General features: G+C 41.6%; 1 protein-coding gene across 3 annotated transcripts in view; it reads left to right on the top strand.

Annotated features, from left to right (window-relative positions):
- The window catches only part of LOC118102287 (protein Dok-7), a 32088-nt gene continuing 4710 nt past the window's right edge, over positions 1-27378 (top strand). The window contains exons 1-11 of one of the 3 annotated variants that reach the window (XM_035148378.2): positions 1-169; positions 282-327; positions 1966-2196; positions 6432-6632; positions 11723-11842; positions 15174-15272; positions 15460-16232; positions 18950-18998; positions 19164-19757; positions 20893-20981; positions 22200-22266. In XM_035148378.2, coding sequence (XP_035004269.1) covers positions 116-169; positions 282-327; positions 1966-2196; positions 6432-6632; positions 11723-11842; positions 15174-15272; positions 15460-16232; positions 18950-18998; positions 19164-19757; positions 20893-20981; positions 22200-22266 — 2323 coding nt within the window. In that variant the 5' untranslated portion in view covers positions 1-115. Of the gene's footprint in view, positions 170-281; positions 328-1965; positions 2197-6431; positions 6633-11722; positions 11843-15173; positions 15273-15459; positions 16233-18949; positions 18999-19160; positions 19758-20892; positions 20982-22199; positions 22267-27378 lie in introns of all 3 variants that reach the window. The other 2 variants (XM_035148377.2, XM_035148379.2) reach the window with 2 other exon arrangements.

The raw sequence follows: 27378 nt of genomic DNA, 5'->3' as shown, positions 1-27378 counted from the left end.
AGAGGGAGCAGCTATTTTGAAAGTGACCCCCTCAGTCAGTGTGTGTCTGTGTGTGTGTCCTGTGTGTGTGAGAGAGGGACAGAGACGCTGCAGCTGTCAGGAACTATGACTGAAGATGACGGATTCAGTTGTCGTGGAGGGATACGCCAGACTCCGAGATGGAAAAAAGGTTTTAAACTCCACCGCGTTGTGTTGACGGAAGTTGTGCACTTTAATCTGAGCGATTAAAAAAGAAAGTTTGTTGTACTTTTTCTTGTCTTCCCTTTTTTATTTATTTACAGTGGAAAACCAGGTGGCTCGTTCTACGGAAGCCGTCGCCGGTAGCAGGTAAGAACGCATCGTTGTTTGCGTAGTTTGTTGTTTAATTGTTATTGTTTGTTGTGTACATAGATAAATGCGCAGTGTAGCTAGGGGGGGGGGAGATACAGTTGAAGTGTGGAGCTGCCATGTTTGTTTCTCTGTCGTCTGGTTTGTGTTGCTGTGTTCACAACATGGGCCCAGTTCACTACAGTTTGTAAACCTGTGTGTTAAAGTTTATAAATGTGTTGTTAAAAAAAAAAAGTAACGTACAACTTCAAAGGTAAAACAAAGACACTGTCACACAACACGTTGTTTTGCTGCACGTTCAGTTTCTGTGCGTAAATTCTGTCTTAGATTTTGGCTGTAAAGGCCTCAATTCATGTTCGTGACTTGTACTTGTGTTATTTGTGTCACACACATTGCAACTTTCACATCTGTACAGTTGTTGTTTGTGTAGCTGCACTGTTGATGTGCTGTGTAAAGGTAAAACAGCTGTTTATAAAGAGGACAAATAAAGGAAAGACGAAAAGACCTCGAAGGCAACTAGCAAAATACAAATGGCAGTTACAGCAAGTTATGTAATACAAAAATGAGAAATACATTTTTGTATAGCAACCAATCACAACATGCATCATCTCAAGGCACTTTACAAAATCAGAGGCAACATATAAACAAACTTCATTTAAAAGTAATGGCACAGGAGCAGGATAACACAACAGGTAACATAACAGCAAGTAAAAGCAACTTTTGCAAGATGCAGTAATAAACATAACAATATTACAGTTGCTTTACAAGGAAGAATCGATGAGAGCAAGACGGCAACATGAGCAGAGAAAATGGAACAAAATGTGTTCGCCAGGTTAAATAAGGGCCAACATCCATCGTGAGCCTCTGTGCGTCTTGAATACAAAGAACTCTTGAATGCAGAGTGTCTCTTAAATGTATGAATATGATTTCACAATCTTTAAAAACAAGCTCCCTGACCCTTATTTAATCCCATCTTCAATGTTAATGTGCTAAACGCTGATAGTTTGATTCTCGCTTGTATTTTTAGATGCATCATGAATGTGCACTTAGTGAATCTAGGCCTGTTGCAGAGTTTAAAGTTCCCTGAACCCATTTATCAATGACTTGGCTCTTTTTTTTTAATAGCTGAGCCTCTGTGGTTTCAGAGCGATGAAGTGTGTGTGTGTGTGCGTGTGTGTGTCGCTCTAAAACTGTTCCAGAGAGAACGTTCCTGTGCGATGTGGATCTGAGCAGCTTGACGTGCTCCGCAGGTTAGACGGAGGTTGGGTGCTGCTCGTCCTCAGATCTTCGGTGTCAGTGTTATCACAGCTGTGTGCTCTCATCCCTCAGTTATGTGTGTTAGGAGGTGTGTTGGTGTGAAGGAGAGCGACGCACACAGACACACACACACAGTCTTGTTTTGTCAGTTGACACTGATTGTTTCACGGTGCCAAGACAAGAGGACACTACAACATCTACTGTTTGTCAGAATACATCTTATTTGACACTTAACATTGGAAATACATTGTGCATTTCAGCTTTCTAGTTATATTTAGGGCAGTACTAAGTACTATGGAAATGTAAGGTTAAGTAGCATCTGCCTCAAACCGCGTTTTTCTAACTACGGCATGTCTAATATTAACTCTCTGGTTCCTCCAGACTGCCTCGTGCTGCTGGTTTTTAAAGACAAGTCCGACAAAGCGCAGGGCAACAAGGAGAGAGCCAGTGTCACCTTGGAGGAGATCTGTGGCCTGGAGGCAGGACAGTGGTATGAGGGTGTTGCTTTCACTCTGGGCATCCTCTGCCTGAACCAAGCCGCTCTACTGGGCTTCGACAGCAGGGAGACCCTGCAGGCGTGGGACGTCCGCCTCCAATACAGCCTCGGAGAGGGTGAGAAAACCTGTCGGTGCTTTTACTCCCATGATTTGTGTATCGCTTTCTTTTTTTTTTTTCTCCTGGAAAAACTTTGCGGGAAATGTCAACGACTCAGCATTGTACACAACAGCACTGTATCTGACCTGCTCGCTCTGTAGTTACAGCGATTCTGAACAAGCGGATTGGTTCATCCATCACACTGCCAGGTTTCACTGTGGGTAAATTCACTGCAGTCAGATAAAAGCACCCTGTAATTTACCAAACCTGTTGGAAACAGTTTTTAGGCTTAGTAAGTTTCCACCTTTTCATGAGCAACAGATCCCAAGTTCAGAAGTTAATAGAAGCCGAGAGGAAGGATGACTACTTGTGTGCACATCAGCTGTGGAAGGTTTTAAAACAAGTCTATATATGATTAATCTAATTTCAAAGAAATGCACAAAAATGTGTCCACTGCTGTTATTTGAGTACTAGTTGGTTCACACAGAAACGATTAGTGGTGCAACTTTAATACTGAACCACTGCAGAAGATGAGGACACAATAACAATTGCGCCAGTCAAGCCACAAATGTAGAAATGGTTTTGAAATCTGGCATTTGTCTTGTTTTGATGTGAAGACTGTAACAATGTCATTATTGCTCTATACAGATATGGGTTGTCACAACTTGGTGTATTCTCTCTGCGCTGGAAAGTGCGTCACAATGTCCGGTGGAAAGTCCCATACTTAATTTCTAAAGTTCACTTAACATCAGCGCAATGCATGATGGTATATATTGCTTGGTTAGTGGCCATTGGTTACATACTTTGTTTCAGTGATGCACAGTGAGATAGAATGAGTCCACTACATAGGGGATACAATTCTACTAACGTTCAGACGGCACTACCAAATGTCAAATAACTCTATATGGGTAAGTGAGTGATTCTGGAAACAGCCCTGGTGTTTTTATCTGCTGCTACTTTCAGTCTCGGTCACTTATTGTTTTTTGTTGCCTCGTCTTCTCCACCTTTTTTATTTTGACCACATCAGCAAACCTGTCGCTCTGCATTCAGTGAGCTCGGTTCAGAGTTTAAAGTCTTGCATCCAGGAGCTTGATTTATTGAAAGCAGGTGATCAGCAGGATCCTGCAAAAGCTGCTGTAGGAAGTGAAATGAAGGCAACACACAGGGTTAAGAGTCGCTGCAGGTTTGTTGGATTGGCAGCACTTTGTGTACCGATGATTCAAGCAGCATGGTACAGTCGTCCAGTCTGGAAGAAATAAAGGAATTAATTGCTTGGAAGTCTGACAGACGCATTGGGCCAAGAAGGTTATGTTTCCATTTGTGTTTCTGTTTTGCAAAGACTTTAAACAGATTACCATGGAATTTTGTGGAAGGGTGGGCAACAAACCAGAAATCAACCCAATACGTTTCAATTCAGATCTGCATCAGAGGATGGATCCAGCAGATTAAGGGGGGGTTTCAACATTTTTGTTGCCTTCTCAAAGAATAATTCATGGGTCATGAGAAATTGGTCATAATTAGGGGGCTGATATTAATGACTATTCAGATCCAAATCTGGATCTAGAGAAATTTATGTGGTTTCATGAGGGGACTGTTAGGCCTTGGCAGAGGTTTACGCTCATTCTAGTTTCTAAACATTTTAGGGGAAGTTTGGGGGAAACATGTTTTCTGTCTCTTATAATGATTATAAGTAACTTTCATATTTACAGAAAGTTGCGTCTGCCAGTAATTATTACTCAATGTCTTCTTTTTCTTTTTTTAAGTAAGCATGACCCAGTTAGTATTTAATGTAGTCAGGGTGTTTATCATTTGTTTGCTTTGTACATCATTTAGGTTCCTTGTCTCTTCTTCTCGTCCATTTGTAAAATATTAAAATAACACAAACATTATTGTGTGTGATTTAAAACTGTTGTAACTAGATAGGCAGCCAGTGTGCATACCTCTGCCAAGATGACATTATCTGTATCCCCTTCAAAATACCTAATTAGTTCTTTGTCAGGTTTGTGCTGCACCTATTCTCAAAATGTCATGGAAATCTGTTCGGCAGCAATGATGTTGGTACAGATGCTGGGCACAGTGGTAAGAGTTTTAAAATCCAGAGCTGTGATTTCTATCTTTCACTTCAGTTTGATAGATCATCAACTTTTAAAAGATGACATATTCGACGTCGGGGTCCCCAACCGTTCTTTAAACAAAACTGTCGTCATTCCGTCACATGGTTCTGTTTCGTCTTTCCTCCCGAAATACATTACCGACCCTGTGGAATAGTGTAGCCTCACATTGACCTGTATACAGTCTGTGGGTCTATGATGCAAGTTATATAAAGAGAAACAAACAGACCCTATTATTAGCACTGTACTGTTCAGCTGGTGGCAGGAGTCCAGACAATGTTGTGGGACCTGCTTGTGTGGAAGAGAACACGGTGCTTGATTTGCTGTTGATGATAAAATATGCATATGTGCACGTGTCTGTTCACTTGTTTAGGGAGTTTGAAGAATGTGTTTGTGTGCCCGTCCTTTGTGTGTGCGGCCGGATGTTAATGCCACCGAGTGGAGTGTGTCCAAACCTGCAGAAATGTCACCTGCCGGCCTGCGTGCAGAGGTTTTGTTGTTGTGTGGCAGCGTATGAATCTTCCTTTAACATGAGCGATGGCGCGACGCAGCTGGCCCCACATTTCCTCATCGTCGCCTCCATCACTCAAGTTTGTTCGGTGCCGCGAAAGTCTTTTTCACTCGATGCTGCAGGGGGAAAAACTACACACACGCTTTGAATGAAATTCCCCAGAGCCCCAGGCCGAGACGAAGCACTGAGGCTATGAGAACACGAGGTCTAATTTTACATCACTCTTCCTCTTTGCTTCGACTCGGCTCCACAGATGTTTAACTGGCTTTGATCGATTTGCTTTCGGGCTTCAGATGTGAGCGCGTTGCGTTCGGGAGTCCCCTCGCTGATTTCATTCTCTCTGCAGCTGTTTCTCCTTTTTATTGGGGAATGAAATCTAATCCACAGTGAAGTAATCGCTGTTTAGGGACTCTGTTTTTTAATACAGTGCAGTCCTACAATGACCCCTAAACCCCTAAATTCACAAAACGTTTAATGACATGGCCACACAAATGACACATTTTAGTTGTTTTAATAATCGCTGGATGAGAGAATCGATACCATTCATGTCTGTATGTTTAGATATAAAGCCTCTATAGGTGATGCAGCATGTAGACTGATCTTTTTTTAATCTTCTGGCAGGGTACAGGAGCAGGGATGCATGTACCACCAGTCTCAAGAACAGTTTATCATAGTGCTTCAAAACTAAGTCGTCCATCAATCCTCTGTATATCTACTCACCCCTGGAAAAATGTGCAAATACGTATCTATACTTGTACAGTATACACTTGCTATTATTTTAAAAGTGTAATGTTTCCCCATCTGCCTTTGCACCCTGGAACTAGAATGACAGCCCTGCCAAAGCCCAATAGATTCAATCAAGCTGCATAAAAATAAGTCACACACTCGTAGATGTCAGTCCTCTAAATATGCCTGATTTTTTTGTTCATCATCAAGATCCCTGAATTATTCCCTTGGAAATCTGAGAAATGTTAAAGTGATAAAAAAGACAAAATCCTGGATCTGTCCTTTCGTCAGGAGCCAGGAATTTCTTGGCCCACGTCTCATCCTTCCAAGAGTCCTTGAAATTCTTTCAATAGCTTTTGTGTCATCCTGCTAAAAACCAACCATCAAACTGACGGGAGAAAATATCTCATCTTTAGTGGAGGTGATAAAATGTCTTGCTGATCCCTCTGTATGTTATTTGTATGCATGAGGATATGCGTTTGTAATGGAAACTTTTGCTAGGTATGGGCATCTACGTACTGTATATGTGACCATGTGAGGGCTGTGTGTATATGTATGTGTTTAATGTGAGGCAGGTCTGAGACAACTGTCCCATCTAGTGTCAAAGTCCAAAGAAAGTCATATTCACTAATTTTTGTTGTTGCTCCATTTAATCTGCGCAATTTAAACTTTATTATTCATCCCTCACAGCTCGTTAGTGAAAGTCAACAGTCTTAATTGTTAGTCTGCAAAAGAAGCACCCAAAGCCCGTCTTTAATGGTCTGTTAGCTCTGTATAGGAAAGACTCATCCATTATAATGCGAGTCCCTCAACTGAAGAAACTGTACTCGATTTTTAAAAGTGTAGAGATAATACTGAAAGGCCTCTGTTCTCTTCTTTTTTATGAAGTTTGTGTGTTTGCTCAGTTCACAGATTCAGTGTTGGAGTGTTACCAGGGACCAAGCTGGAGAGCGGACCTGCAACTCTCCACCTGTGCAACAACCTGCTGGCTCTGGCCCGGGACGTCCCTCCGGTTATCATCGGCCACTGGAACCTTCCAGACCTGCGCCGATATGGACCTGTACCCAACGGATTTGTGTTCGAGGGGGGAACGAGATGTGGATACTGTAAGTCGAAGGCTGTTTCATTATTTCTGTGCCACATGTGGATGTGTTTAGGTAAGCAGCCCATAAAATTATGTTATGTTTGACAGATGGTTCTTGAAGGCAGAGAGTTAAGGGGTTGTTGGGCTGAAACCGCTCCGTCATGTTGGGGAAGACGAGGGGAACTAAAGCAACTGCATGAAAACAGTTAAGATTAATGAGCAATGCACATTTAGAAGATTTATTTAAAAGCACAAAAACAGTGAGTAGTTGACAAAATCGCAGGGTTACAAAACAGAACATCAGAATTGAGACTGGAAAGTGAAAAATGGAAAAGTTGAAATAACAAAGCCGTTTAGAGACTATGCAAAATATCAGGAAAACTGAGTCCGGACTTTGCCGTTCACAAAGACGAAACAAATAAATTAGTTTTTAAGGAAAGTCGATCAGTCTCGGTACAACACCATCTTCGTCATATCATTAGGTCTCTCTTGCATCATTAGCGGCTAACAGCTCATTAAATCGTGTTGTGAGCTGTGTTTTTCCTCATGGCTTCTCCACACAGACCAGATAAATGAATGAGGCTCCTTCCCACAACAGTAACGTCATGTGAGACTGCCCCTGTTTGCTTTTAATTCACAGTTTTTCTTAATTAATTTGATCATTAAGTTGCTCTGCCGAACTTTTGCTAATGTGGTTTGTGTTTGTTGAGTCGACGGCGGCAGAAACAATGCTTCGGTCGAGCAGTGCTGTGAATATTGAGGATCATTGGATGAAAAATGTCTCTGCGGTGGAGTCATAACTGGGTCATTTATAGAGGATATCGCTATTTTATTTATTCAAATTTAGTTTGAACACGAGGGAAAATGAAGTCTAATGTTGTATTTAGAGAAGCCGTTATGAAACATTCTGAACGTTAAATGGATTTAAATGAGGCCGTCCAGGATGTTTCAGTCCTGCTTCCTGTGTTTGAGGCCTCTCTGCTCAGAGAACATCAGTGTCTGGATCAGTGCGTTGAACTGAGTCACTGACTGTTTCGTTCCTCTTGTCTGCTCGTACATCTGGCCTCCCTCAGGCGGACACATTAACAAAGATGCTCGATGGAGTTTTATGAAACAAAGAGGAGAGAAAGAGAGAAAAAGCAGCCTTCAGATGTGTTTTTTATCGCTGCCAGAAGGGTGAGATGTGCAGATGTCGTCATGAGAGCGTTCTACGATTTATTTATTTTTCTCCAATCAGCTCTTGTTTGAGTGTCTCAAATTTAAAGGACTTTTCTAGTAACGTATTCTTTCTGGGCAGAGAGCGGTCTGGGACTTCTTCTGTTTCTGCTGCAGCTGTTGTTTAATTTAGTTGCTCTTCCAGTTTTTCACTTTGTGTCTGATTCCAAGATGAAGTGTTTTCTGGCTCTTTACAGTTTGACCTCATCTTTTCTGGTTCACTTTGCCGAACTATATGGCCAAAAGTATGTGGACACGTAACTTTTGTCTTGGGCCATTTCTGCCATGGTTCTACTTGAATGATGCTGTGTCTCTCAATCATTTTAGGTTGAAAATGCCCCTGTAGCCTTGTCAGATAGGGTTTAGTTTCCCCTGGTGACTCTGCATGTTGAAGTAATATTACTTATTAATGATTCTGGAGTTGTCTTTAATTTATTAGATTGTGGTTTTTGGTAGATGCATGTTCCTATATAAATTTTTCGTCAAGCCTATCTACAAATATACTATCCATCCCCTGTAGTATCAGCTCAGCTGCAGAACTCTCTTTCTGCACTATACTACTGTACTTTACTATGTTATTTAACTTTATGTTTATCATCAATCTCTAGAACATCTGACAGTAAATGTTTGTAGTGAGTTTCTCTCCTGCCCTGTTGCTGACAAAGTTGTAAACCAGACCTGAGACGATCAAAGTAGCCAAGTCACAAATGACTGTGTTTTACGATTTACTACGTTGTGTTGCTCCCAGTTTCCTTCACCTGGCTCTCTACCATCAGTTAGTTTTGTGATGTGGTCCTTTTTAAGAGAAGACTGTAAAGTTTACAACCTGCCGCTCTGTTGCTCCGTCACTGTTGAGTACTGTTCCCCAACTGATGATCAACTTCTCAAACTTTTAGAGGACAGTCTTGCTTCTCTGCGGCTGTGGCAGAAGTTTGTGGAAGGTCCATGAGTTCCTGAGTTTGAGTTTGGTGTAGAAGAAGTTTCCTGGAAGTTTTTGTTGAACAGCGGTGGACGCCATTCATGCTTTTGTGGCTGGATGGAAGGAAGTCTCTGCAGCCAGGTTCTATCTAGTGTTGACAACCGAAGGATGCAACTGTTTTGTGAGTTGGATGAAGTCCAGTTATTGTCTGTTATTGGTGATTTGATTGGCGTATAGTTATCGCAAAGTTCAGTTTAAAGTTCATTTATTTGTACCTCAAGACACTTTAGATAGTACAGTTGAGACCCTAAAAATAATAGCGAAACCCAACAGTTCCCACAACTGTCATGTAGACGGCAGGAGACAGTTTTACTAATTTTAGTGTTTTGCCCTCTGACATTAGAAACCATTAGAAATCAGCTGCTTCACGACAACAAGAGTCCTGCTGCAGGATATAAAGTCTGTAGAGAAGTTCAACATCGGAGTTGCTTTTCTGTTTTCCCTACGCTCACTTACACGTGTCACTGTGGTAAACCACAGTTTACGTCTTGGAATAGATACAAAACCATTAAAGTAGAGACGAGTGTGTGTGTCAACACCTGGAGGGGACGGACGCAGACACGAGGGGAACGCCGCAGACATCAGAGCACCACGGTTACACGATGAGCCCGCTGGAAACATGACACTTGAGAATGTGATGTGTGATTTATTTAGCTCCATTAACTCTTCGGCAGTGGGTCTCGCAGAATATGAAGGTCAGACATCACTTTCACTCGAATATGTATTTTTAAAGCCAATTAACGGAAATGAGTGCGAACACGAATGTTGTGTTTTAAGGGTTTGTGTCGTTGAAGGCTGAACATTCCTGCGACATGTCATCTCTCAGCACGGCGTGTTCACAGCACAGGGAGAAGTGGTGTAACGTGTTGGATCTGTCACTTCTAAATGAAGCGGCTGTAACTGAACTGTGCATTTGTTCGACCTTTTGTTCGCGTCCTGTTTGTTAGTTTATCCTCAGTGTTTCTAGTGTTTCAGTCGGAAAGTCAAGCGTGCGCGCGTGTGTGTGCGCGCGTGTGTGTGCGTGTGCGTGTGTGTGTGTGTGTACAGAGCTGTTTAGCTCAGTAAATCAGTTCAAATGATTGATTAATCTAGAAAATGACAGCAGATTAATTATGAAAACGATCATTAGTTGCAGCCCTGTGAAAAACACTGTTAATCATCAATCCATCCGTTCATCTGATCATTTTAAACTTTCATCAAGTTGAAAAAACATTTAGATGCTTTAATATTCTCAGTGGGAAACTGCAGCAGTCGCATCAAACCAGTCATGAAATTAATCCAACTGAAGGACACTCGGATGTAAATAAGAAAATACTATAATAAACAAATTACAGGACAATCTTGGTGACTAATGATCTACTTTCTTCTTTGTTGTAAATTAGCAATTCACAATTTTATACATTTTTATATCATTAAATTATCACCTGGCTTCAGTTTGAGTTTACTTCTGCTCTACAGAGGTTTTTATTTGATTTCTATTTCCACTCATTGTTTTGTTTTTCAGCCCCACACCTTTTTACATTCTTTTGGTTTGGTGGTTTGGGTGTTTCCTTCTGCCTTAAAGCTCTTTACCACCTGTTCAGCCAATATGGCAGGCAAAGTTAATGCTGGTGAGCTTAGTGAAGCATTCGACAGCTTAAGAGCCAGATTTATCTCAGGAGGTGGTGGAGACCAAACCTGAGCTTTTAAGAGTGAATCCATCAGGTGGAAACTAACACGACTCCAAATGATTGAGACTGTTGCATGTGTGAAAACTGTTGATGAAGATAAAATGTGAGAGTTTTTTTGGTTTTAACTTGTTCTGCTGCATTAAAAACAGTCACAATACTTTAACAGCAGTAACTGCTCTTTGTGCTGCTGAGGCGATGGTTCCTTTTCTATATTAAATTCAGGGTCAACTAAACTACACAATGTTAAAACGTACCTATAAAGATTTAATTCCATTAGTTTCTCACTTCCTGCTGTTAAAAACAGGACAAGACTTTCCTCTTAGCGCTTGTGAAGAGTTGAGCTCATTTACAGTCACTCAGCTCTATAGAGCCAGATGCTGTTTTATCAGCTTTTAGAGCGGAGAGGCCGAGTTCTTATCTTTTGTGAACCAGACAAACTGTGCCACCTGTTCTTTGTTTTGCTTGGAGCTTATTTTTGCTCTGTGGCCAGTGACTGTGCACCTGGTGTCCACTCACCTGCTGTGAAAAGCTTGACAGGTACTGAAGTCATTCACTTCCACACATGAGTTGATCGTGTTCCACCTTTTGCATCTTTCTTTAAATGTGACAAACTTCCTAATCGGATCTTTATCATAACATTTACTAAATCTTGAGTTTGTAGTGGTGCAGATTTTGCCGCTGAACTTTGATCTCGCTCACGACCACAGCGGTGTAGGGAATGTGATTAGAGGTCAGTCTTGACATGGGTGGTCTGAGTGACAGGGCGACAGCACGACCCTTCATTTGCGACCCCTTGTAATGGACGACCATTTGTGTCGTCAGTCAGGTCAGGAGAGCACGACCTCTGACCTCTGCATCATTGTATCCTCTTTGATATCGCAATAAATTAACAAAGTAAATAAACTAACCTTTCACATTTCTAAAAGTTAGCAATTATTGCTAATCTCCTAAAAATCACTTCCTCTTCGGCGCTGTATAAACACGTACTCGCCCGTAGCAGAACAGCACATTTTCTGATTTTAAGCGGTGCAGAAGAAGTGAATTCTGGGACAAGTACTCGCCAATGCTGTTATCGACCAAAGCATTGATTTATCGATCATGAATCTTTGGTTGCAGCCCTGCCAATAATTGTTATTGGAGACTTTCAAATGATTGTACTAACTTTCTCATTCCTTTGCACCTGTTGAATAAAGTTTTACTAGTTTTTCAGTAAAAACCATGCGACTAACTGAAGTCTGCCTTCTACAGGGGCCGGTGTTTTTCTGCTGGCATCTGCTGAGAGCGAGCAGATCAGCTTTCTGTTCGACTGCATCGTCCGAGGCATCTCCCCCACCAGAGGCCCTTTTGGACTGCGGCCCGTTTTGCCAGGTCAGTACCAGAGGTCTCTTAATGCTGCTTAGCTGGAAGCGAGTGGAAACCCAGCGGCATGTGTGAGGTCTGCACGGACGGGGGCGAGTTTAGTCGCAAGTACCTTTTTTATTTAAAGACAGAAGGTGGATCTCCGTATGATCCTCGCAGTATTTGGATAATGAACCGCCGCGTTGTTGCCAAGGAGTGCGAGCAAACACTTAAGTCAACACTCAAAATTGTTGTAGCGAAGCGGGCATCGCTCCCCTCCTGTGCTTTCAGGGATTTATTATAGCCGTGAGGTGTGATGCATGTGTTCCTGGAATCTGTCCATTTCTGGCAGAATGAGTCAGAGAGTTTCTCCGTGGATGGACGAGCTTTCATGTGACTGAATTATAACATACAGCTGTTTTTTATTTTGATGTAATTGGTTAATCCTCAGAAGCAGTTTTATAATTTGAGTCGATGTAAAGATTAAGCTCATCTTAAATATCAAGAAGAGGATAACTACTGTACTTACTGTGATTATGGCACCAAACTCAGTTGTCGCCTATGTATAGTTGAGGGTGTGATGCTGCTGGAGGAAAAGCCGAGATCAAAATAGCCGTTATGTGTTTTTACTACTGTTACAGCAGAGTTGTATTTCAACTAGTCTATTAAATAATATTGACATTTTAGACCTAATATTTAAATATTAACTTAAAGTTTAAGTCAAACCTTTTTCTTAATGTTTACAAGGAAGAAACGATGAGAATAAAACATGGAACATAAGCAGAGAAAAAGGAATAAAATACAAATAAATCCACAGGAGCACCAAGCTCTGCTCTGACCACCCTCAGCTCTTCTTCTGATTCCCATTGTGCAAACCCGATGAGTATCTGGTTAAATTCTAGGCTAAGAAAATTTGAAGCTTATTACTGTTTAATTTAAATGGCAAAATAAATAATCCTCAACACTTTTGATAACCAATTTAATCAATGTAATTTCACTGTGCCAAACTTTCTTTTGTTTGAACTGCTGATGAGATGAAGAAGCATTTTGAATATGTTCTTTTACAGGAAATTGTAATGAAAATATTTTATATTTTTAGACATTAACATATAAATTAAATATTTTATAGCTGACAAGGTCTGGGATGCCAAGACTCAGGGGAAAACTCATTGTATCTTATGTGAGTTTTCCTAGTTCTGTCATTTTGCTAAACATTATCTGCTCTCCCGCTGCCCACTGGGTTTAGTAATATAAGATCGAGCAACAGAATGTGTCAACACATTTCTGTTTTCCACACTGGCAGTTAAAAAAATTACATTCTCACCCAGTCAGCAACATAACAGGAGCTGTGTGTGTGTCTCTCTCGATATTCTGGTTTTCACACATCTCGCCGCCCGAACGCAGGTTGAGCTCATGCCCCTATTATTGCTTCGCGTAGTAGAATAAATAGCGGGGAGGATGTCGGAGGAGCGGGGGGGGCGAGGGGTTCAAAGTCGCAGTTCACACAAGCAAGAGCAGCCAAAGCCTCCTAATCACTCCGGGCATGTATGTAACCTCATCCTCAGGATTCCACCTCCCACCACCAACGCACCCCCTCCAATGCATACCAGCCCCCCCCCCCTCATCTTCCTCTGCAGACCATAATCGTGTCTGCACGCTGTCGTGTGTCCATCTTTCTGCTCAGTGTCCAGGATGAAAAACTTTATTCCCATGGAGCCTGTCTTACATTTCATCACTGAAATGTTGGAAATGAATAAATAAGGTTTAAACTAAGATTTGACTTGAATAAACTCAGATTTTATGATTCGTTATCGCACAAGAACTTTAAAGTGTCTGTTTATTTACTTTTCCTTCATCATAAATAGCAGAACATTATTTTTTAAGCCCGTTCACAGCTCGGTGTCGTCTCTGCTACTAGAGCCAGAGGGGGGGGGCGGTGGCCTTACTGGAGCTTAGGTGGGATGAGCGATGGGCAAAAATACAGCCGAGCGTGATTGGCTATGACACCTGTCAGTTGAGCAGGTATTACCCATGATGCATGCCTTTGTGATCTCTTGGGCTGAGCTGCATTCGGTCATAGCTGTTGGCTCGTCTCATGTTGGCGACAGCAAAGAAACCTGTTCAGATGGGGAGCAGATGGAATATGTGGCAGCAGGTTCGATGGTGATAATCTCTCAGGCTGTGGAGACAATGTGGAAGATGTTATTTTTCTAATGTTTTTTTTGTGATTTGTACAATTTGAGAAAAAGAAAATATAAATAAATGTGTTTAATATGTTTGCTGGAGTTCCACTTCTGCATTTACAATCTGGAACCAATCTTAATGTTTCTTGAGAAAATTCTTTCAACATAAGGTGTTGTCCTCCAAGTCCATGTGGTTCTTTCTTTATTCAGAACAGACAGTTTCTTGAACAATCAACAACCTGATGCTTTTGATAATATGGTGCTGATCTGTCAAAAGATGAAGGATTTATTAGTTGTGAAATTTGTACAAAAATATAACTTGACTTGCTGCTCAACATTCTTCATATTAACGTTGTGTCCAAGTGATGGACTGATCTTCTGATAAAAGGACACGTAGCCCAATATTAATACTTTATTCTCATTACTTTGACATTATTCTCACTTTATTATAGAAATCTCTGGGCTTGATGACCCTAATACTCAGGTTTGGGGTCGTTGGATTCTTGAGATGCATAATTCTCTAATCTCCTTGTCTTCAACGACAGTATTTCAAACGTATAAATTCATGGATACCAGTTGCAACACTCACTGAAGTCATCTAACAATTTGTCACAGTGCATTTTCGACATGTAGAATGGGACTTACACCATTTACCTGCATCACATTAATATTTCAGACACTGGTGGATTTCGAAAAAAATCCATCTGGCGTCAGAGCTGACCTTGGCGGTCTGAGCTACATTAGATCCCCTCACATCACCAGCGGCAGCAGAGCACGTACCAACAGAGCCATGTGGCCGCGCTATTAATAAACCCTGCAGTGTTGCAAGGTGCTCCCCCGTGTGACCCTTTTCTCCGCCCATCCAGTGTTCACCACCACTTCAACCGTGTTTGTTGACGCGCCGTTTGTTCTCGTCTCTGAAATGTTGTTTTCATGACACATGAAGATGAGTGAGACCCTTGTGTTTTTAAAGTGTCTCCTCGCGTTTATCTGGAGTAAGTGAGGCTGTTGTCGCAGCTGTGTCCCCGCAGAACAAAACCCTCAGCTGCGTCACGTCTGCCCCCACGTCTCAGCGACAGCAGCAGCACTCAGTAAATCTCATCACTGCTTGGTTTGATTAGTTTTCTTTATGTTTGTGGCTGAACTTACTGAGTGTTTCTGATTCTCTCTGGATCCAGATACCAGTGGCAGTCAGACCAGCGTGGAGGAGAAGTTGAACCACGAGACTCAGGAGCTGGAGAAGCGACTGAGCATGCTCTCTCACAGGAGCAGCACAGGTAACAAACATGTTGACGTACACGGGTGTCTGCCCTAAACACCAAAAACTCTTTTTAATATTGTTGTAAATAAAACAATCTCACATGACTTGATTTGTCAGTTTTGACATCACTGTGGCGGAAGACAAACAATTTGATATATGCATCCCTGATGAAAACTTCATTATATTGTCTTCCTCCTCTGCAGCCTTGTCCACGTACTGCCCGTCTGCTGGAGGAGACGACCGCAGCATATCCGGTTCCTCCGACACTTCTGACACCAGCCAATCGGACTGCAGCATCGGCAGCCGGCTGGCCATTTGGACCGAACCGACCTCTGCCCCGACGGAAAACGTCAGCCATGCTACCGCCAAAGTGGCGCTGCAGAGCATGGAAAAGCTCTCAGTCAGTCAGGGGGCTGGAACTCGGCCTCCAGCCAAGCCCCCGCGGCAGCTTCAGGAAATCGGCCGTCAGAGTTCGTCTGACAGCGGTATCGCCACCGGCAGCCATTCCTCGTACTCTGGAAGTTTCTCCTCCTACACAGGCAGCCTGGACATCACCTCTGGGGACGACTTTGGCTCTGTTTTCAATTTGCCTCCCCACTTGACTCAAGACCTGAGTCCCTGTACTTGCCCCAGTGTCCCTGGACACGAGTACCAGGTACCGACATCACTCAGGTACCTGCACGACTCTCCAAGGAATCTTTTACAAGAGGGAAACTTGGGCGCCAAAGACGAGGAACCCTCCACACCAACTAAAGACGCTTCTGAAGAGTCGGCGCAGGGGGATAAAAGCAGCGTCACGACTTGTGAGCGTGACTCAGAAACTACTGACAAACAATCAATGAGCCAACACTCAGAGGAGAGTAAAAACAAGATGGTGGCCTCCAGTGAACATCCTGACTCCTGCCACATCTGCAGCTCCGTCACATCTGTCTCCAAAACCATCGTAGCCATCTGCTCAGTGTGTGGTGGCTTTAAGGTAAGAAGGAAGGGATCTTATAGGGTTTGGACCAGGTTTCTGTTTACATGCTGATCAATTCTTGTTTTATTTAATATATTATTTGTCTCTTAACTATTACCAAAATTACACTGATTAATCATGGCTGTTTATGATAAACCTTGGCAATAGAAAACAAGGATAATTGACAAATAGCGTTTGAATATTAACACATGATGCACAAATATACACTACATAAAGAACTGAGAATACATTTCTCATATCCTCCATTCTAGAAATATGTGGACAAAGAGTCTGTGTCCTGTTAATAGATGCACTGTATGAATGTGGCAAAAGCTCTAATGTAAAGAGCTTGGTATGGTCATCAACACTAGAAAAAGTTACTTTATAAACACACAGCATTTACCATTTCCTCATATAGCGTTTGTAGTGCTACAGAAAATAACCTGGATCTCTGTCTGACGCTCTCCTCCAAATGTAAACATGTCGGGCTTATACCCATAGAGGATCGAACATTCGTATGAGGGTTACACACTCAATCAGGGTTCTACTCTACATGATGACCTGCACTGTTAATGAAGTGAACCCTACTTTACACTACAAAGTAAAAACATGCTCGTGTGCAGAAACGGCTGTAGTTCCATTTTTTATTTTTTTGGGGGGGTTCAAACTTGAAAAATAACATCTCTGTTGTGTAACCTGCTGTCGTGCAGTAGCAGCTTGTGCGAGCCGGCCTTATCATCACTGTATCATCTGTTCCGTGGCTCGCTGTCAATTGACCTTTGCGGTATCGTGCCGGCTGACGGTGATGCCGCTCTGCGTTCGATGTCACAACAGTCCCACAGCCCATCTGTCTTAGCGACTTAGCGTTTCAGCCGCCAACCTGACAGCACAGGCAGACCTCTGAGTGACTTTCACTTTTTCTCTTCCTACACCTTCTATTCATTGCTTAACATGGTTATGTCTTATATTTTTTAAATGCGCTACATTAGTAAAGTCTGAAGTGAATATTACCTGAGTTTAATTGTTTTTTAAAGCAAGATGCAACATGGGCTTATGATGTGTAGCTTTTCTTGTTCGGGCCTCAGTCTGAGTTATGAGGTTAGTCGTCTTGTTTTCCGGGGTGATGGTGATTTTTCTTCTCGGACGGACGGATGAAGGGAAATTAAATTGTCACAGCAGCGCTTGAATGATTAATTTATTATTTAAATAGCTTCACATTAATTCTTACAATCACTAATCAACTAATTACTCCTCTGTTGCTTTCATCGTCGTGTCTTATAGTTGCATTAAGTAACTGTATTGAAAGATAAATTAGATTTTAGTATAGACCAGTGGGGGTCTAACGATTTTGAGATGTGCAGTTTTATGTCTCAACAGTTTGGTGTTTTGCTTTTATTGATTTTATATTTACTGGTGCCTGTGGTGATGTATAGTTTATATATGTTCAATTTCTTTGGAAAACCCCGGTCGTTTAAACACCCAGCTCTTTTCATGTCACTCTACTGAATACTTGCCGTGACATCTACAGCTCCATCTGCTGGTGGTGCATCTAGTTCATCATGTAAATTTGGTACATTTCTGCAGTATCTGTTCTTTGTTCCTCTGCCAGTTCTAAGTGAACTCAATTAAACAGGAGGAGCTGATGGATCAGATGGGATCAGTGTGGGAGGGAACATCTCACCCTGAGCAACACAAACCCCCCCCCGTGTGGTGTTTAAATGGCTCACAGTCAAAGGGCTACTTCAAAACTATAAATATTAAACCGGAAACACATTTCAAAATGTATTTATGAATGTATGATTATATTTATCGTAAATGATTTAGCTGTAACTGTCATCAGACATCAATCAAAGCGGAACACTGGAATATGTCATGTAATGGATGTGGTCACATGACAGTGGTGTACAGGACATTCAGGGACATTAATGACACCTCAGAAATAAAGCAGTCCACTGTGGTGACCTTGTTTTTGAATTATACATTTGACAAAAATCTCTTTTCTTATTAAAAATCCAGATAATAAGTAAAAGCTGTGTAGCCAAAGCCTGATAGATGTTATTTCTCTGAAATGACGCTTCATTGTTGTTCAGAAACTATTTAAACGCATCACTGAGCCACATCACTGCTCTGGATGACATGTTGCATCAACACAATGAATATTGGCCCTGATATTTATTATGAATCTGTTTATAAATCCACATCTGAAAAGAGGCCCCAACAAATGCATGATTTATTCTTGATGCATTCATCTTAGCTCTGCAGTGCACATGTGTTTAAGGAAATTAGTTAAACCTTTTATGAAATTGAAGCTACATAACTGCCACCAATTGTTTTTAAAGATTAATATCTTCGGGGGAACAAGTCGGCTCCTGGCTGAGACACGGATCAGTAAATACACAGATGAGCACAGATGAGCCCCAAATGCCATTATCAAAACCTTCTTACAACAAAATGAATTGAGGTTTGATATTTAACAATTTAATCAGAAACCTTATAATTAAGAAGAAAACACAAATATATATATATATATATATATATATATATAGAACTTGAAATAAGAAATTTAAAATGTTAAATTAAATGAACATCTTTTCTGCGTGGTTTATTGTGTAAAATAAAAGTTTTATTGTCCAACAAATGCTGATGTGATCGTCTGTGAAAGGCCTATAAATTGGTTAAGGCTCTAGTTTTTATAGAAAGAATCTAATGAGTGTATTTTCTTGATCATTCCACAGGGGACACCGTGCATTCCTGCGAGTGGTTCAGTGACAGCTGCCGTAACAGGTAAGTGTAGCTGAACTAATCCTGTGCACGTTGCATGCATGAAAAGGTGTGATGCATGTTTTGGACGAACCGCAGCAGCCGCAGCTCTGTGTCATGATTTTGGACAGAAATCAAAGTGTGTTGAAGAGTTGTTGCCTCCGGAACATTATATTCTCAATCCAGCAGATCAAAGTGTTGACAAATCAGCGTGCAGACCCAGCGCTGCCTCAGAACTCGGCATTACAGCGAAGGCGGTTCAGGAGAAACTGCAGGTCTCCTCTGGCTCAGGAAGCTTCCACGGGGCGAGCGAGGAGTCACCGCTGCCAATAAAAGGGAGAGAGAAGTTATCCAGTCTCTTGGCGGATCTGTTGGGCTTTCCAGGCACGGACAGGCAGCCTGAGGCAAAGATTGAGAAAACCAGACTGAACTTGTATGAATCAATGAGCCCAGCTTTTGGAAACGAGCTCAAACCGGCACCAAGTGGAGGCTGTGTACAAGATCCACAGAAGAAGGGCCGAGATGTCATTTATGAAAACTGTCTGAAGTGTCGGAGAGAGCACTGCCACCCTCCTCCTCGAGTCGTCCCTGCTGAAATGTTTCGCTTCAGGAACGCTCCCACATTCCAAAGCTCTCCATCAGGGCCGCACCTGAAGAGAAGCCACGAACATGAAGCGGCTGTTCACGAGACGCCGCTCCATCAAGGTCACGGTGATGGATCACGGAGCGTGGACGGGCTCTGTGATTATGAGGAGATGAATGGTCGCTCAGTGGCCACTGAAGGTAAGAGGCCTCTTTACCAGTTTCCTCTTCAGCTCATAACAAAGCGTCTACGATTCCTCTGGCGTCCGTTTCCTCTTGGCTCCTTCTGAAGAGTCTCTTCTCTTTTTTTATTCTTCCTGCTCTTTGTCATCAATAAAAACCCACTTTTCCTCTGGTCTTTTCTTTTTAATAAACTGCTTGTGTACTCGTGGTTTCTTTTTGTTTTGTTGCTCTTTGGTGGATCTGAAAGCAAAGTTTACAAAATGATTAATGTATATGAGCTTTGACATGAACTGACTGACTGATTGGATTTGTTTTTTTCAGATGACAAACTTTGTCACAACTTTCTAATAAGGCCCCTGTTATAAAGGGTTTATAAGTTACAACTAATGATTAACTATTTGCCCTTAATAATAAATGGATAATAAAACTTCTTAAGCATTTAATGGATTTATTACCACATTTTTCACAGCTGAAGTATTAATGGCTTATAACTGATCTAGCATTTATAAATGATTAAAGATATTTTCAACTTTTAATCTTTATCCTCAAACGATGTTGACTAAATGGCGCCAGTCTTCCCGTCTGACACGTCTGTATATATAAACACTTGAAGGGAATTTATTCAAATTTGCAACAAACATTCTCTTATATAATTATGATAAAATTCCATTCAAAGGATGTAGTGATGACATTTTACATCCTAAAGCTCATTGCTGCGACGAGTTATTCACATCTGCCGACCAATCAAATTAGAGGAAATATGTTTACAATCCCGCGTTTCTGAGTTGTGAACAGTAGTTCCAATTTTCTCATCCTCAGTGTCTCATTATAAAATCCACCATCACTTGGTTTATAATGTTGATGCCACTTTACCTGACATAATTGTCCGATTATGAACGCTATGCTGATGTTTTACTTTATCATATAAAGACTTTTTCGATTATAAAACTCGGTGTTAGTCAGATTATAGTGTTTACGTCAGGTGACTGTCTGCAGCATGTTGGATCTCTGAGCATGAAAACTCTGATGTGTCTGTTTGACATTAACCAGGAATCTCTTGCTTTGATTAACAAAATGGATTTTAAAAGCCACAACAAAATTGTTTTCAGTGTTTTACATATTTAAAACGCACTGTATGTTTCTGTCCCACCAGACAAAAGGCTTAATAGCAGAGAGGAGAGACGCCGAGCTGATCCTGCTTATGAGATTATGGAGAATCGGGCGCCAGAGAGGAACTCCGAGGTACGCCAATCCCAAACTCTCTAATCCGCCTTGTGCTATCAACCGCTCACACATGTTGACTGGGTAACTCTTCGTGCTATGAGTTCAATCTTTTTTGGGGGGGGGGGTTGAGGAGTGATATCACAGGGACACCAATTAATTGAGATTATAGAACAGGTTGTAAAGCAGCTTGATTGAAAGAGCCACAAGTGGGATGTTGTTCACTCAGTATTTTAGGTCTCAAAGGGTCTTGTCCAGTAAGTACAGATTGTACAGATTGTAAGAATCTATGATGCAAATAAGAATTATGAATATGGGCTTTACAGTTCTACAAGTTAAGTACAGAAGTGGTTCCACGAGGTTTAGTTCAGCATTTAGCTTTAATTTAAATATTAGAATGTACACCTCTGTATACAGGGGCAGCATCAGCAGGTACCTTAGACTTTATATAAAGATGGACGACATGACAGCTACCTAAAAATTAGGCCATTGATCGCCCCCTGGTGGCTGGCTGCAGTACAGGCCATTAACCCTGCCTTCTCCATGTTAGCAGATGGGACATGGGTCATATATATATATAGCATCAAAGTACACGTCAAATACATTTTTCTTAAAGATGGTTTCTGTCTTTTTCCATAACTCTTATCACACTGATGTTTGTTCACGTATAAATTCACGCCAGCGTTAGGAAGTGGAGACATGGCGTCCATCTTTATATACAGTCACTGGGAAGAAGTTATGACATTGTGCATATTTCAAAAATGCTTCTTCCGAAGTATCTCTGAATCTGATCGGACAATGGACACAATCTTAACCTTATATAGACCATATATATTAATAATACATTAACGTCTACAACCAGTATTCTCCTATTAGGATGACGTCATTGTGAAATGGCTTTTTTGCCATATAATAAAAAAGTTAGCATTGCTGATTGGAGTAATATGCATCGTTCTTCTGATGCTTTTCATTTATGATTGTCACGGTCCCATCGAGGAATCCCTTTGTGTGCACAGCGAAAACAATATGGCTGCATGGCTGTGCCTCCATATTGATGAGGTATTTCTTGTTTCTAAGTGCCAGGTTTATCTCTGAGCTCTGACTAAATCCTGAATATCAGCGTCTGTCTATAAATACTCCTGACGTGTCCTCTGAACTGTCGAGGAGACATTCTTCATCACTTGCTTATGTAACAAACTCACTCACTGCAAATTAAAATCAACTGTGTGTGTGTTTCAGGCAGGGGGAAAGAAGTACGAGTTAATGGGCAGCTGTGGTCAGCAGAGGTTCCATCAAGAGACGGAAGGTGGGTGACGTCATAACATTAAACAACGTAATAAAGACTCTTTAGTTTTAAGTTTAATAAACAATCGGGTCAAAATGGATTAAATTTTCTACTCAATGGACCATTTTAGATAAGTGCTGTGGAGGCGTCATAGAATAAACAGGAACCATTTACAGAATTAGAAGTTGATGGCTCATACACTTGAAACGAACACATCACCCGTTTGTGTATGAACCGATATGAAGGAATAAATAAAACGAGGGTCGTTAAATAGCAGATTGAGGAAGGAACATTACCCACACACACACTATGTTTACGTGACCTAATCCAGGTTAATGGGCTGTGACATTGACAGGAAGTTATTTCCATGAAGTGGCTGCGTGGACATAGTGTAGACAGCTGCTGAGGTTCAGTTAAAATGAGTTTTAGTGTATGTGGACAGAGCCTAGTCCTGGTTTAATGTATGTTGTAGAACTAAGCTGAAAGCAGTGTGTAGTAGTAACAGTTTAAGAGTTTCAAAGGGTGAGAGTGAGGATTTATTCCATATTTTTATGTTTGCAGACTATTAGTTTGTCTTTCTGACTTCCCCTGCATGTCTATTGAAGGTGTAAATCCTTTAAAACTGGGGAAAAATATCTATCTATTTTTGTGGTAATAAATAGATATTTTAAACTCGATGTGTTTTTGATAGTTGTGATAATGAAAGCAAGTCATTGTTGTTGGTAGAATCGATGCAGAGTCTGTTCTGAGGCAGAGGGAGATTAATCTTTCAGACTTAATCATTAAGTCGGCACTCCATTATGTCATTTTGAAGGTAAACTGGAAGTGACTTTGCTCTTTGCTTGATTTGTATGATCCATCAATTTATTACCTCGGCCAATCGAGTCATGTTTTTGTCTGCATTTGTTAGCAGGATTATAAATACTCATGGATCCAGGATTCTTATGCCTCCTCACCGGCGACAGCCAGTGGCTCAAATTTGGTACAAATATTCCCTTGTACTCAAGGATGAACTGATTAGATTTTGGTGGTCAAAGGTCGAGGTCACAATGACCTCATGTGTTTCAGTTGTCAAAGGTGAAGGTTACACTGACTGCACGGGTTGGCAAACAGCCGCAGTGCGATAATTCTAGTTTCTTTCACTATTTTTCTCTCCTAACATTGTGAAACATTTTCCTTGATTTCTCAGAGGGGACGGATACTTTTGAGTGTGTGCAATTTGATGTGGATCCAAATAAAAATGTGGATCCAGGGAATTTAACTGTGGTTTTCTAAGGGCCTATTCGGAGGTATGTGTATGAATGAGACCTTTCTCGTCAAAATATTTTCTGCTTTCATATTTTCATCCATAGCTGTGTTTATATGAATTCTTTCAAGCAAGGAGATGTCACTTCAGGCTGTGGTCTTTTCTTATGGTGAAGAAAAGGTCGCTACCTAGAAATCAGGTTAAATATTTTATTAGATTTAACAGGTGGAATAATTATTCAGTTCTTTGATTATGAAATACTTAGAATCAAAGCATTATGTGTTCGGTCATTGTAGAATATTATATGTTATAAAGAAGACAGCTGTTGCCCTGTACTGTTTAAATTCACAGAGCTAATCCCAGGTGACTCACATGCAGGAATCAGTCATTTATGTAATTTAGAATAAAGGGCTCGGTTTAGCGACGTTTCCTCTTCATCGCGCCAAGCAGAACTTTCATCTCTCCATAAACCCGAGTTACGTAACAGCCAATTAAACGCAGATATGTGACGGAGCAGAGCGTGCAGTGACGCGTGGAGGGATACCTGCGCTGGTGAGAGGGGAGTTGTCAGGGGACGTTTGGCTACTTAAGCATCGCACACACCCAGAAACATGCCCTCAGTCTAATGCACACCTGCTCGACAAAGTCCCAGCAGCTGTCACAACGTGGCACCAAACCCATCAGTCAGGTTCATGTAGCTGCACGCTCATCTCGGCCGCCATGTCCTCCCTCCCGTCACCTCGCCTCAGCAGGCCGTTAATGGACGGGGACATGCACGAGGCCAAGTCCAGTGATTCAAGAGTTGTGAGGATGCAGGCGTGATGGCACCTGGAGCTGAAACTGTGTTGTGACGTTATATTTCTTCACATTAGCTCCTGATTTCATAGTGTTTGCAGCTCAGAAGGATGATTTTATAACTTTGTAACACTGTAGCCGTGGTGGTACAAGTCTTAACTCCTTAATGTTTCAGGTTCATTCATTGCAAGATGTGCATTCACGTGGTGTTGGAATAATTTGGAAGATTCTCATAAACGGCACCTCGAACCAGAACAGAAACTAGGAAGATTTCTGAAAATTTCGGTGCACAAGTTGTTGACGTCATCACTTAAAAACCAATCAACACAATTGATTGTCAGTGAGGGATTATGGCTTTTGTCTTTGCAACAGCGACTCCTGCTGGCGGGTCTGGTGTCTTGCACGGAGGATGGGATTTTAAAGGGACAGTGCTGGTCGAGTGAAGTTCTTGTTGGCAGGTGTGACTTGAAGTAAATGTTTGGCCTTTGGTTTTACTTTTGCTAAAAGAGATTTGACAGTTAAAAACGACATTGCAAAGTAAATGTGTTGTAGAAATAATGCGTGTGTGAAATGTTGGTATTTTGAGGTTCCATCAGACGTGTGTTCACCTCTGCAGCAAAAATATCTTCCTGCTAGAGTAAAACAGGTGGAAAACCGGCTGGAGCAGGTCTCTTACCCTGAAGACACAGCTGACCCTTGTTCCCCTTAAAAAGCAGTTGACTTGGTTGAGGTCTGGCTCACGAAGCTCGGCCTCTAACGCCCCCCGGAGGCTTTTGAATAGTATATAATAGAGAGCCTCGGAGCTGTGGGTAAAGCCCACGGCTGTAATGGCAGCCATTATAAAACACCACTCTTCGGCAGGGGCTGGCAGGATCAATTACGCATCAGGCCTCTGACGTTGTTAAAGGCTGCACCTGCGGAGACTCTGCTGGCGTCTAATTGCTTCTCACTGATGTATGTGCGTCCCGAGGGTAATGCCCGCTGCAGCCGCTGCTGCCGTTTACCGAGAGGCGAGAGCAGAAGAAATCTTTTGTCCCCAAATGTTGAAGATTATCACGCATTTGAACGAGCTGCAGCTGAAAAGATGCATCCAGGCTATACAGTATTTTGTGCTGTATTTTATAGTTTTACAATACGACTTTGACACAAGACTGTTTGTTATATATGGAATAAATTTCCTTTTTATTAACTGTAGAGGTGTAAAATAACCTTTGTGTTTTAGAGTTGAGCTCATCAGTGTTTCTCGCTCTGAACTTCTTTCTCTTTGCTGTAGGGATCGTTTAGAAATCATTTCTTTGTGATCTAGATATTCTCTTTGATCTTCAACCGTCAATACCTCAGTTAAAGCTCTGACCCAGCTCTTCACATCAGCTCTGTGTTGTTATTCTGTACGTCAGGTTCGCTTTGTGCTGGAGCTCGACAGGAGAATATCCTGCTTACGCAGAGTGGGGCCGTCACTTTTAACCATAAATCAAGTTGGGGCAAATTTGAAAGGACACGCAATCCCTTCGAATGAGCTTGGAAGCGTGCCCTTCCTTGCACGCCATCTCATCGGTGATGGCATTTTTACGATGTTGTGGTGAGCTGAGGTTGTTGACTCAAGGTTTCTCCGGTCGCCCGTGGTGCCTCCACCGCCTCACGTTTGTTGCTGGCGAGTCGTCGTTGTTCTTGTTATTTACTTTGCCATTGACCCAGAATGCTTCAAAGAGGGAGGGCTTTGCTTGCTGCCGTCCATTTTTGTAGCAAACATGTCATTACTAGCGTGAGAGGTCAATGTTTCATTCCATAGGTCAACCTGAGAGGGACGTTTCAGAGCGCCCTCTGCTGGGTCACAAGGCAAACTCCTTCAAACGCTCTGTTTAAATTAGTCGACTCTATATTTTGAATCTGAACAGATCGTATAATAAGTTTCCCCAAGATTAAATGTTTGTATTTGTTATAAATCAGCCCTAGTGCACTGCTTGCCATTAATCCACTCACAGTCCTGCATAGACGTGAATAGTGTGAGCTGGTGGTGGGTTTTTGAATATTTTATTATTCCTAAAATCAAATGAGATTGTCGGGTTTTAGTTTGTGCATTCGTAAACTTAGAGATGAAGCTGAATGGGAAGCAGAAGGATCATTAAAGGAGCTCGTTGCTGTTCTATCAGAGCGGTTTGTCAATTTAAAGCACTTTTAATGTTGGTAAAAGTCCAAACGAGGCCTAAACTTAATGAACCCGTTTATTCTCACCAAATGTGAAATGTATCTTTGGCAGCACGTGACCACCGCACCTTAATATTTAATATCTGTTCCACACAGGTTTTAATCTTTGATCCAGTTTCTTTAATCCATACAAAGAGTGTGTTGATTTATTTGTCTCACATCGCTAATAAACACTCGTATCAATGCTCTGCAGAGAGGGAGTTTATCTTCTCATATCTTTTCATTAGTCACAGAAGAATTCACATATTTCCTCGAGTGTACTTTCCCTTGTTATTGAAGCTTGTAGATGTCTTTGCTGAGGCATAAAAAAAACACATTGGAAGATGCATGATCGAACTCAAACATATTTCATTCTGCATCAATAAGATATTGAGCCGAGCAGCTTTTACGCTGCCAGCGGTGAACTCCACTGTGCCTCTTTATCTCAGCTGCCTTTTAGCTTTATGACAGGTGAAGCCGACCGGGGCTTCCTGGTGTCACTGGAAACCATTTATCAAGCCGTATAAATTACACAGCAAATTCACTGCAGGCACCAGTGGAGCTATAATTTGTTTGTTTGACAGGAAGAGCGATGGTTGAAGGCAACATTACTTCTGTTAGTTTTACTTGACACCTTTTTCTTTGGACTGCAGTGTTTGATCAGTCTAGACGTCTGACTTGTGTTTGGCATCAGTTTACTGTTAAACCTGTTTTTAGTACATTCTGCACTAATGTATAAAGCTTTTAGTGTCGTTTTACTGATTTTAAACAGGAATTTGAGTTTGTAGTGTTGCAAATTATGGAGAAATGGAAGCACTTTTTTGAATTTTTAGTAGTTATAGTTTGATTTTCTTCTCCTTTCCTAACTCCTTATGGCTTCTCCTTCACATCTTTCCTTGACCTTGTGA

Source organism: Hippoglossus stenolepis, chromosome 23 (genome assembly GCF_022539355.2).
Source record: "Hippoglossus stenolepis isolate QCI-W04-F060 chromosome 23, HSTE1.2, whole genome shotgun sequence".
Taxonomy (NCBI): domain Eukaryota; kingdom Metazoa; phylum Chordata; class Actinopteri; order Pleuronectiformes; family Pleuronectidae; genus Hippoglossus; species Hippoglossus stenolepis.
The sequence above is the reverse complement of the archived record's forward strand: the minus strand, read 5'-3'. Positions and strand labels throughout refer to the sequence as shown.